This window comes from Ranitomeya imitator, chromosome 10, assembly GCF_032444005.1.
Source record: "Ranitomeya imitator isolate aRanImi1 chromosome 10, aRanImi1.pri, whole genome shotgun sequence".
In the NCBI taxonomy this organism is placed as follows: Eukaryota; Metazoa; Chordata; class Amphibia; order Anura; family Dendrobatidae; genus Ranitomeya; species Ranitomeya imitator.
The window spans coordinates 87,570,613-87,583,141 of NC_091291.1; the positions used below are offsets into that span (position 1 = coordinate 87,570,613).

Consider the following 12,529-nt stretch of genomic DNA (forward strand, 5'->3'; position numbering starts at 1 on the left):
ACCACCAACCAGAAAGCAACCAGTCTTGGACATGTCCACATCATGTGGTATATTCCTGCATTCCCAGTCTTACATCTCGGGCATTCAGAGTCAGCACGCAACCCCGCTCTGCACAACACTTCCGGTGATTTATAGACTCTGTGCAAGATGTACAGCTGCGATAGTCTATACGGCTCGCTCAGCGACACTCGTGGAACCGACTCCAACACCGATTCCCAGGTTTCATCCTCCATTGGGCCTAAATCTCTTTCCCATTTCGCTCTCGCTTTTAAAGGGAAGTCTAACAAATATGCATGTAGAAGGTCCTTATAAAGGGTGGTAATGACTCCCCTTGTGGACCCTTCCCCACACACATATTCCAGAACTATGTCCTCTTGGATCTCAACACCACCGCCCCTGTTTTGAGCTTTAAAAGCATGTTTCATCTGAGCATATTGATACTCCCCAGTCGGTCTCAGTCCAAACTCCCCTTGCAGCTGCGAAAAGGACTTTAATCCTCGTTGTTGAACTATCTGAGCCACCAAGTGGATTCCTTTGGCCCTCCACTCCGTCAGCACTCCAAGGGCCGCAAACTCAACCAAATTATTATTAAACCATATCGGTGTAAATTTAGTCAGCCCCGTAACCCCCCGAATCTGTCGCAGTCTGGTCCATAATTTATATATCAAAAACATAGTTGGGTATAATTTCCCCAATACTCCCAAGGAACCATCCTCCAGACACTGCGCTACCGGTCGTCGGTCTGTCACCCTCTCCATCAAGTGCTGCACCGCACTGGCAGACGCCTCCCGCGCCCAGCCCTTCAAATGCTGGCTCTGGGCTGCAAGAAAGTATAACTCAGGATTGGGTAAAGCCAATCCTCCATCTTCCTTGGGTCGCTGAAGCGTCTCCAGGCGAATACGTGGGTACCGCCTCCCCCATATCAGACTTCTAAATAGAGCATTAATCTGCCGGAATTTCCCACGTGGAATCCAAACTGGCGCGTTATGTAGGACGTAGAGTAATTTGGGCATCAGAACCATTTTAATTAGATTAACCCTCCCCACCACCGATAAGTGCAATTTATTCCATGCATCCACTTTTGCTTTAAGGGCGCCCACGAGAGGTGTCAAATTCCTATACAGAAACTCTGTAACTGGCATCGAGATCCATATTCCCAGGTATCTGAAAAGGGATACCACCCTAAGCCGCCCCTCTCCCAATGGCTCACTTCTGCTCTCCTCCACCCCATCCACCTCAAAGAGGACTGATTTATCCCAGTTTATCCTCAATCCCGATAAGTCTCCAAATTTCCCAACGATCTCGATAGCCCCATTCAAGGCTTCATCCGGGTCCGCTAGGAACAGTAGGATGTCGTCTGCATATAACGCAATCTTCTCCTCAACACTCCCATAACTGAACCCAGGGACTTCATCCGACTGTCGGATCTTGGCGGCCAATGGCTCCACAGCTAAGGCAAACAGAAGGGGCGACAGTGGGCAACCCTGCCTCGTACCTCTGGCCAGCTTTATAGGCTGAGAAAGCTCCCCATTCACTCTAATTCTAGCTGTTGGTAGTGAATATAACAGTTGAGTCCACGCCACAAATTGCGGGCCAATACCCATACATTTCAACACCCGCCAGAGATATCCCCACTCCACACTGTCAAACGCCTTATGGGCGTCCAAGGATGCAATAACCCTTCGGCCACAATTGTCAGACTTCAGCTGCAGGTTCATATGCAGCCTCCGCAGATTAACCGCTGTAGATCTGTCAGGCATAAAACCAGACTGATCCGGATGCACAAGGTTAGTAATGACACTAGACAGACGGGTAGCTAACACCTTGGCCAAGAGCTTGACATCGATGGTTAACAGAGAGATTGGCCGATATGACTCAGGCTTCCCCAGATCCTTATCCTCCTTCGGAATAACCACTATAATAGCCTCCCTCATAGATGCTGGGAGATACCCTTTACATCCAGCCTCCTCCAGTACTAACTTTAATCTGGGAATCAGCACTTCCTCCAAACTTTTATAGATTTCGGCTGGTAACCCATCAACCCCAGGTGCCTTCCCATTGGCCATAGACTTCAGCGCCCGACTCAGTTCCTCCTCGGTGATAGGGGCATCGAGGCTCACCCTATCCTCCTCACTCAATTTCGGAAGACCCAGACTCTCAAGGAAAGTCTCCGTATCTCCGGCTGACTCATTGACCCTGGAGGAATATAAGTCCGCGTAAAAGTCCGCAAAGACCTTTATAATATCAGGTGTTTCAGATACCCTGCTCCCCCCATCCGAAACCAACGAGTGTACATATGAGGTACTACGCTGAGCCGCGGCTACCACCGATAGCATGTGTCCCACTGTTTCTCCCTCCTGAAAATAAGCCACCCTCTGAAACTCCCGCTTCCTTTCAGCTTTTCCCAGCAGAATCTTTTCCATACAATTTTGCGCTGTTCTCAACCTTTTCTCTGCCTCGGAGGTCCCCAGTACCACCATCTCGTCCTCCGCGGCTTTCAACTCTTCCAATGCCACTCTCTCCGCTTCCCTTGTCCTCCTCTTACACCTACTAATGTCTCTAAAAAGTAGCCCTCTCAGGTACGCTTTCATTGCATCCCAAACAGTCAGAGCATCAGTACTCCCATCATTTAACGCAAAAAATTCCGTCACCTCCTTCCCTATACCGTCCAAGTCAATACTCTGTAACCAGTTAGGATGGATCTTCCATTCTCTCCCACTTGCGGTCCGTGTCCCCAACAACCTAACCTCCACCTCAATTGGACTATGATCCGAAAGGGCCCTCGGCAGATAACGCACCTCCCCCACCATTGTGTCCAACAGGCGGTTACCCAGTGCCATATCAATTCTGGATAGCGTAGCATGAGCCGGCGAATAGCACGAGTATCCTCTCTCCCCAACATGTCTGACTCTCCATAGATCAATCATGCCTAATTCACGCACATAGGTTCCAAATGTTGTAGTGTGCCCCTCCGACCTATTCTGGGCGTTCTTATTTTTATCCCAAAAGTCATCGCATATATTGTTCAAATCCCCAATAATTAAGAGTGGCAGTGGTTCCCATCGTTCCACCCTCTCCAATACCTCCCTGATCTTCTTACTTGAATATGGAGGTGGAATATACATTGCCGCAACACACAATCTCACTCCATACAATATACATTGTATCACCACATACTGACCCTCAGCATCCACGCATACTTTCACCTCTTCATACTGCACTCCCACCGGCACCAATACTGACACCCCTCTTGAGTACGTCGAGAAGGTAGAGTGATACCCTTTCTGTATCCAACGTCTATTTAGTACGTCCACTTTCTCCTGTATCAAGTGCGTCTCTAGCAAGCATATCATAGAAGCCCGTTGATCCTTCGCATACTGCAAGCTCGCAGCTCTCCTAGACTTATCCGCCAGGCCTCTCACATTCCAGCTCAATATCTTAAAGCGGTCCCCTATTATGTGACTCATCATCCTTAGTTATGTCAATACTCCCGGTTCTGAGCTGTCTAACTTCCCTCCCCACCCTCACCCCTCCCCCCCCCCTCCCCCACACCCCCCAATATTATACATTCTGCCTCTTATCAAGAGTGGGGCACCATCACCCGTTGCAAACACTCTTGCTAAACCTTCTCTTTCCGCCTCCCGCTACCGTTTATAACAGAATTCGGCGCAATTCTTAGAAGAACAGTATAATTAAACCTGTATTATATTACAACTGCAAGAAACTAAATAAACTTTTTAGTACGCTGCACACCCTTCCTCCCTCATATTTCACCGCCGCACCAGCTCTCCCAGTGCGTTCCCTGAGTAATACCCAACTCCACCCTTCAACCTTCACATTTCAATTACCAGTGTACTGTCAGTCAATCTCTTTTTTTCCCCTTTTTGAAAGAATTAAGATACCTCCCGACCAACCCGCCCCACATTTTCAATCTCCTTTCCCTTTAAGTTTTTTAGCGTTAAGATCTATCCACTGGGTAGCGTCCTCCGGCGTCTGGAAAAAGTGAATCTTATCCATCGCTACCACTCTCAGTCGTGCCGGAAACATCATGGAGTATTGCACTCCCAGTTCTCTCAGCCGTCTCTTGATACCCGTGAACATCATCCGTTGTTTCTGTACCAGGGCGGAATAGTCAGGGTAAATAGCAACTCTTTGACCTCCAATTGTCAGATCCGTCATGTCTCTAGCCTTCCTCAGGATAATGTCTCTGTCTCTGTAGTTTAGGATTTTGGCAAGCATGGTACGGGGATTCGCTCCAGGGACAGGTGGTTTCGGTGGGACCCTGTGGGCTCTCTCTACCGCAAATACTTTTGTCAGTGCTGCATCACCAAAAGTCTCAAGGAGCCAGCTTTCAATATACTCCGTGGGATTCCTCCCCTCAGTTTTTTCAGGGACACCCACTATGCGAATGTTATTTCTTCTGGACCTATTCTCCAGATCCTCATTTTTTGCAGCTAGCTCCGATATTGTTTGAGCAAACTTCCTCTCCGCTTTCTGCAGCTGCACTATATGGTCTTCTGCCGTGCTCACCCTTTCCTCCACAGCCCCCACACGTTTGTCAATCTTCTGCAGGGCTGCATTTATCTGGGCTGTATCCCCTTTAACCTCCTGTATCTGCTGGGTCAGGGATTGTTTGCAGGATGATACCAGTGCAAAGACATCTCTAAGGGTGGGCTCTGCTCCTGACTCCTTATCTTCAGGTCCCCCTACTACCACCGCCATGTCACCATCCCTGCTCCCCTGTTGTACCTCCTGCTCCTCTGCTGGGCTTTCCTCCTCTCCTTCTGTGTCTGTGTCAGCTCCGGCGTCCTCCTCTGCTTTTCCTGTGTTCCCTGCGGCTTCCACTCTAGCAAACTGCTGGAGCTTTGCCGCCGCCGCCATTCTCTTCTGGCATGCCGCGTTGTCCTTCTCCGCCTTCTCCCTGGCGTCGGCGCCATCTTGGCCGGTCCCTGCCTCGCCGGCTCCGGCGTCTCTTTGTCTCCTCCTGGTCATACTCATTGACCTCGGGGCCGCCGCTATACACCGCCGCACTCCCGGGACTTTCCTGCAGCCGGTAAGCGCTGTGAATCGCCGCTCAGCTGCGGCTTATAAGGATAATATTAACTTTGGCAGCGGGAGCGCTCTGTCACGCGTCCGCTCACATGAACGTTCAGGCCACGCCCCCCCTCCACCAATCTTTAGTTTATAAAAGGAGACTTGTCATAAGTGGCCAGTTTTTACTCATATTTTATTCCCGCTATTCTTCTGAGTTTAATTCTTTTTTTTTTTTTTTTTTTCTTTAAATCTTTCATACCAGTTCAGAGAGATGGGCTTTTTATTTACTGCTAATTTTTGCATAGTCTACAAAGGGGCGTGGCTCGCAGGAACCTCTGGGGCGTGGCTCGCAGGAACCTCTGGGGCGTGGCTCGCAGGAACCTCTGGGGCGTGTCTTTAGGTTGCTCTGCATTATTACGCTGTGAGCCACACTGCCTTGTAAAAAAAAAATTAAAAAAAAATTAAGGAAGAAGAAAAAAGTAACAGCACTAAATAAAATGGCCTGATTCTCTGGAACGGAATGGGGGATTTAAATTAAACAAATAAATGGAATATTCAGTGGAGCAGCAGGAAAAAAAAATTGAGCAAGAAGTGGCCACTTTTCATCATTAAATGGGGTATTGAATTAAAAAAACAAAACGCATTATAAATGATAGATGCTCCGAACAATTCAAAACCAGACAAGACTCATGGCAATCATTTAATTGTCTTTCCAGGAGGTGAAGATTTTTCGGATCCTGATATTGGGGGAACTGGAACGAGGACAAAGTCAATTTCAAGCTCTTTGTTTCATTACTCAACTGCAGAATAATGAAATCATCCCCAGCGAGTCTATGGCCAAGCTGCGACAGGTAAGGATATCATCCCTGATGATGTGAGGACACCACCTGCCGCGGCTGGAGGAGACCGGATTGCTCAGTCTACTTATCCGTCCCTACAGACTTCTCTAACCGCTTGTTCTGGGGCGTAACAAGCAAAGTAATGACCGGCTCTCGGGGTATTACAGGACTCTGACTTCTATTTTCCTTTTTTTTGGGGGGGTGACTTGTACAGCACTTAGAATTGAAGTGTCATACGAGTAAAAATGGCTGCCTACAGAATACAGAATGAGGAGAGGGAGAGGGCTGGGCGCTTCCACGTAGTACGGAGATGAACTGAAGTTGAAATGTCACTGGAGGGGCCGATCCTGCTGGTGACCACAGCCATAGTGGGAAAAAAGGATTCGCTCTGGCGCGACCATCCAGGTAAAATATATTATTGGGACAGTTTAAAGAGAATAAAAGAAACCTGATGCGTTGCTGGCGCCATAGTAGCACCCTTAGTTATAGGAAACTCGTCAGGTTTATTTTATTCTTTTTAAGGTGTTCCAATAAAATGTTGCTATTTTACCTGGATGGTCGTGCCAGGACGAATCCTTTCTTTTTGTCATGCATTGGATAAAATCAGGGCCGACGCTGGTAATATTTTAAAATATCAAAATAAACACAACTTAATTGTTTAAGCCCCTACATTTTTTTTACCCCCTCTGGTCTGTATTTATATGTCTGCTGCCATCACCTCCTGTCCACAACATGTGACTACTGCAATTATTCACTGGCCTTAGCACCATTATACTATCTACCCTAACATCACCGCTGAGGCGAGTGATTGGCTGCAGTTGTCACGTGTTACAGATGGGACATCACTACTGCATCCCTGTCCTCAATCGCTGGTAATGCCCTCTGTTGTTTACAATAATTTCTGGAGGCAGGTACTCATTGAGATCTGTGTCCAGCCCATAGATCTAAACAGCTCATTTGCATATTAAGGATTTCTCTGAAATAAGACATCAGATTTCGGATATCTGTGTCCTTTTACTCAGCTTCCTATAACCTGCATGCCCATACAGACAGCTTAGGGTTACTCCTACTGACAGATTCTCGTATAAAGAGGTTGTCCTTTACTAGGACAACCCCTTCTCGTTCCTCATGTTTGGCCCTAACAAAGGCACCTATGCTCCTCCTTCGGTGCCAATGCTATTTCATCGGTGTCGGCACTCTCTCTCCTGGGGCTAAGGCGAGGTTATTACATCACACGAGTCCTGCACACCATGGGCGCCACCTTCACTATCAACGCCTTCGGATGTATTGAGCATCAACAGGAAGTCGGGGCTGCGGATGCTTTGATGTCCTCCTGATGTTTGATTTGTCAGGAGGCGGGATAGCAATGCCATCTGTGATTGGGCGCAGCACTGGCATGAGGAACGGCGCCGGCACGGGAAGTGAGCTGAGGTATTTCTATGCAACCGCACACTCCGGTCCCGAGTGTCGGCGGCAATGCCGGGTATTGATGTGAGAGACTCGCAAGTGTGACCCCGGCCTTATAGAGACAGTCACGCTTGCTGATGAACAATTAGTGAAAGGCATTTTACTAGCGGCACCTGGCTACTACTTACCCTCATAATACTTATGGTAACAATAAGGGGTACTTAGTTTTTCACTACTTCTTCGTTCTGGCCTAGTTTTTGTCAAAAAATGACCCAGTGCCATATATTTAAGTGTTGCTGTTTGTCTGAGGAGGTATTTACCTAATCTTTAGATTTAGGGACCAGATATTTTTTTGCCCGGCTACATTAAACCATAGATATCAACGAGGGTGTACTTAGTTTTTCACACGACTATATATGCAACTAAGAAACAAAATCTGAAGTCTGAAACCGTAACGTCGCTCCTATTTCTTTTATGTAGAAAAATCCACACACCGTGCGTCAGGCAGAAGACATGAGAGGATTTGAGAATTTGCAGATGGACGTAGCTGTTAACTTTACGAAAGGAATCCAGCTGAGCTCCCACATCCACAACATCTGCTCCGAGGCCAGAGAGGCGGTCTATACACGGCAGGAAGATGTGAGGGCTTGGCTAAAGAAAGGTAAGTCATGGCCGCCTCATGCCTTAGTATCCGAAACGGAAAATCTTCAGGTAGAAGTTTTTTAGTGTGGATTTACTGAAGAAGTAGATGTATTCTCCACTGGATTCTCCCTCCTATAATGCTGGAGAAACTCTGGCTATATAACAGTCTTCATTGGCTGGACTCCACTTATTTCTGGTGTGTAAATTTAAAGAAGGCCAAGAGGGAAGGGTGGGAAAGAAACTATCTCTGAGAATGTTAATTCCTATGGGATACACAAGAGGAGTTACCTTAGGTGTAGCTTTAATGAATGCCATAACTCCATTTTAGTGTGTCCAAAATTATTGGATCGTCTTTCATTTGACCTCAAGACTTAATATATCCTCCATATCTCGTGCACTTGATCATATTATGCCTCTTCCATAAGGCATATATTTAGTGCCCATAAGGCATATATTTAGTGCCAAGGATCGTGTCCTGGGAGATGAGGAAAGCTTTAAGCTTGTTCAGAGCAGTCATATAGCTTTGCGGTTATTGAAGTCTGTAGTAGGGGTGGTTTTCTGATTTCTTTATTTTTTATGACAAGGATGTTGTCCCCTAAAGTTGCTAACACGTTAAAAAATATTTTTTTAACTTTTTTTTGTTAAACTGAACATAAAATATAATAGTGACTGCAAAGCAAAATAAAACCTTTTTTTATTTTTGTTTTGTTTATGTCTGTAACCAAGAGGAAGAAAAACAGTTTTTTTTCTGGCACCTAATGAGTTAACGTTTAAGTCCAAGCAGGTGTTACCAGACAGTTTTCAGTGGAGGCGTGTACTTCTTTTTCCTGTATGATGTTGCCCAATCATAAGCCGGTAGCAATACACCTGAGACAGAACACGCCCCTACAATATCTTAATGCATATTTCCCAGTGTGAGATGTAATCACAATTGTGTCTGCTGTGCTCAAGCAACTTGTAATAACTCTGCAATGAGATCAGGGCTGTCATTACATCTCACATGAGTAATCTGCTTGTTCTTGACTACTCCTGTGTGAGATGTATTCACCTAATCTGATCTCCCTGCACAGTGAGAACAGGTTGAACATAACACATTTAGTTTAATTACTGACACATCACTGGACAGTGTGAGAGGAGGGGCACTACAGCAGAGCTGACAGTGCTATGACAGGAATAAAGCTGACAGAGTTTGTAATATGACACAGCTAAGCTCCGCTGCACCGCCCCTCCACCTACACAGGGACCTTATCTGAAAGGTGTTAGTGCTCTACTCCCAACACGTTCTTATCATGCAGGAGGTTAGACCAGGAGATCAGTGCTGTATCATTACATCTCATAGGCTAGGGTCACATTGCGTTATGTGACCGCGTTTAACGGACTACGTTACACCGCGGCATAACGCCTAACGTCTATGCAGGACGTTTTGCGGCCTGTGCTGCCAGTAAATATCTGACATGTCAGCGTGTTTTGCCTACGGACACACGGTCCGTAAACACACTGACATGTTCACATACCCATTCACTTAAAGGGACACTGTCACCTGGATTTGGAGGGAACAATCTTCAGCCATGGAGGCGGGGTTTTGGGGTTTTTGATTCACCCTTTCCTTACCCGCTGGCTGCATGCTGGCTGCAATATTGGATTGAAGTTCATTCTCTGTCCTCCGTAGTACATGCCTGCACAAAGCAATCTTGCCTTGCGCAGACGTGTACTATGGAGGACTGAGAATGAACGTCAATCCAATATTTGAGCCAGCATGCAGCCAGCGGGTAAGGAAAGGGTGAATCAAACACCCGAAAACCCCGCCTCCATGGCTGAAGATTGTTCCCTCCAAATCCAGGTGACAGTGTCCCTTTAAATGGGTCTACATCTGTAAGTGTCTCCAGTATTTGTGAAAACTGTCACCACATACCGGACACTAACATATGAAAGAGGCTGTACAAGGGTGGTACCAAGTGTATATCCTAAAAATATATAACCGTACTCCTACGAACAATCCCTGGGAGGGATTTTTCTAGTCTGTATAGCTTCGTCCTTTTGATCCAGCGGAGAACCGTGCATACCGGGAGAACTGAGGTGAGATCGAACCTTTCTTCCTGAGCACGGGTAGCATGGAGCACCTCATCAATATTGTTGTGTACATATTTGTGTGATTATATGTTGTACGCCCTGAGCTCAGCTCTTTTACAACTTTTGTGTGTTAAAAATTTCCAATTATACCAATTAAGATCCTCCGGCTTTGCACTTGATTTCTGCTCTGAAGTGATATTAGTTCCATTTTTAGTTAATGGTATGAGACTTGACTCCTCTCATTAGGTGCCAAATACTTTGACTGCTAGTAGCTCCACAATGGAGAGGCAAAATAAATAAAAATGTATTCCACTTTGCAGCCACTATTACTTGTGTTCAGTTCAACATGAAAAATTGGTGGAAGGTCCTCTTGAACTAGTAGATTAGCCTGAAATGTGTTTTTTTGAATATCTATGGTACCTTTTAAGATGACCAATATGTTCACTGACAGCCAAGTAATTTGTTCCTTGCAGAACCCTAGAGAATAGAAAACTGCATGTTCTCCTCCTCAATCTCCTCAACATATCTAAGATAGACTGTGTTATGTAGTGTGAAGGAATTAAGCGAAGCTAAAAATGTGTTCATCTCCTTGCCTCCTTCTCCCCTGTAAGGTGTGGATGGCTCCATGTTCGAGGTCCTTCCTCAGTCGTCTTCTTTGCCCGTTCTTCACCCCTGCAAGATCTGCTCTCATGACTGGAAAGCCTGCATCTGCTCATATCGGCTAAGTCTGGAATGGATCCCCTGTAGCCTAAAATACTGCAAAACTCGGGATTCATCCGGGAAGACAACGTCTTACAAGTGTGGCATTCGTAGCTGCCAGAAAGGCTACATCTTTCACTTCTATGTGCCCCAGAAGCAGCTTTGCCTGTGGGATGAAGAGACTTAGACACATCTGCTGCAAGGACTTCTATCTACACCAGCGTGCCCATAAATGAAATAGGACCACGACTTCTTCAGATCCAGCTAGTACATTTGCCTTAAAGACATTTTGATACTGTGAAGTTTTAGGATCTTCTAAGAAGTAGATCTCCGCACATCTACCTTACATTTTGCTTTTCTCTTATTGTTGAGAAGATACAGACGTATCCATATTAATTGCACAATGACTGGACCTTCTCAGCACTCCTATGTGCCTTAACACAAATATGATTTTTTTTTTCTTAAGCCCCAGAAGAAGTACAATTATACCAAGTGTAGGTCTCCACTAGGACATTATGGAGAAAAGCAGTATTAAAGGAACTGTGAACATCTGGGAATTATTTAAACCCACCCATTTATCAGAATGGCCGGTCATTTATTTTTTACATGAATTCTTACTGGTCCTGGGTTAATGGGTTAAATGTTGCAGATTCTCCGTGTGCCTTCTTCATTCTATATAATGTATTTTAATATAGTTCTGATATTTTTGTATGAAGATACTTTTTTTTTTTTTGTTTTGTTTTGTTTTTTTGCATCATCACAAGTCCAGAAAAGAAAACCTTGTGAACAAAGTATTTATCATTTGTAATAAGAAATAAAATGATTTTTTAAAATTGCAATTTATTTCCTATTCTGTAAGTAATCTGCTCGAATGCATTGTCCATGACACGATAACTAAAAAGGGCAATGCATTGGGTTTCACATTATTGTATGTGATTTATTATGAGCCGTTATTTTATCAAGTGATTAGATGAAGGTTAGGAGCCAAAGTTTTGGAGACTTGTCCAAGAAGATAGAAAAGGGAGTTCGAATATCCGAATCCTCATTAAAAACACTGTTACAAATATGAATTAAAACGTCGCAAATCCAGAGCCAATAATTGGCTAGCAAACGCATTTCAGACAGTCACTGCGAATGACGCTTGTCTGAAACTCGTTTGCTGCCAATTAATACTACCTTTAAAGGTAACTTCACACTGAACAACTTAACGATATCGCTAGCGATCCGTGACGTTGCAGCGTCCTGGATAGCGATATCGTTGTGTTTGACACACAGCAGCGATCAGGATCCTGCTGTGACATCGTTGGTCGGAGCAAAAAGGCCAGAACTTTATTTCGTCGCTGGATCTCCTGCAGACATCGCTGAATCGGCGTGTGTGACACCAATTCAGCGATGTCTTAACTGGTAACCAGGGTAAACATCAAGTTACTAAGCGCAGGGCCGCACTTAGTAACCTGATGTTTACCCTGGTTACCAGTGTAAATGTAAAAAAAAACAAACAATACATACTTACATTCCGGTGTCTGTCCCCCGGCGTTCTGCTTCCCTGCAATGACTAAGCGCCGGCTGGCCGTAAAGCACAGCGGTGACGTCACCGCTCTGCTTTACGGCTGGCGCTTACACAGTGCAGGGAAGCAGAACGCCGGGGGACAGACACCAGAATGGAAGTATGTATTGTTTGTTTGTTTTTTACAGTTACACTGGTAACCAGGGTAAACATCGGGTTACTAAGCGCGGCCCTGCGCTTAGTAACCTGATGTTTACCCAGGTTACCCGGGGACTTCGGCATCGTTGGTCGCCGGAGAGCTGTCTGTGTGACAGCTCTCCAGCGACCACAC

General features: G+C 45.7%; 1 protein-coding gene across 1 annotated transcript in view; it reads left to right on the forward strand.

The window, feature by feature from the left end:
* The window catches only part of OAF (out at first homolog), a 33,762-nt gene extending 22,232 nt beyond the window's left edge, over nt 1-11,530 (forward strand). The window contains exons 3-5 of the mRNA XM_069742077.1: nt 5,751-5,885; nt 7,761-7,941; nt 10,604-11,530. Of these exons, the coding sequence (XP_069598178.1) occupies nt 5,751-5,885; nt 7,761-7,941; nt 10,604-10,878 (591 nt within the window). The 3' untranslated portion in view covers nt 10,879-11,530. The remainder of the gene's footprint in view (nt 1-5,750; nt 5,886-7,760; nt 7,942-10,603) is intronic.
* Nucleotides 11,531-12,529: the final 999 nt, after the last annotated feature.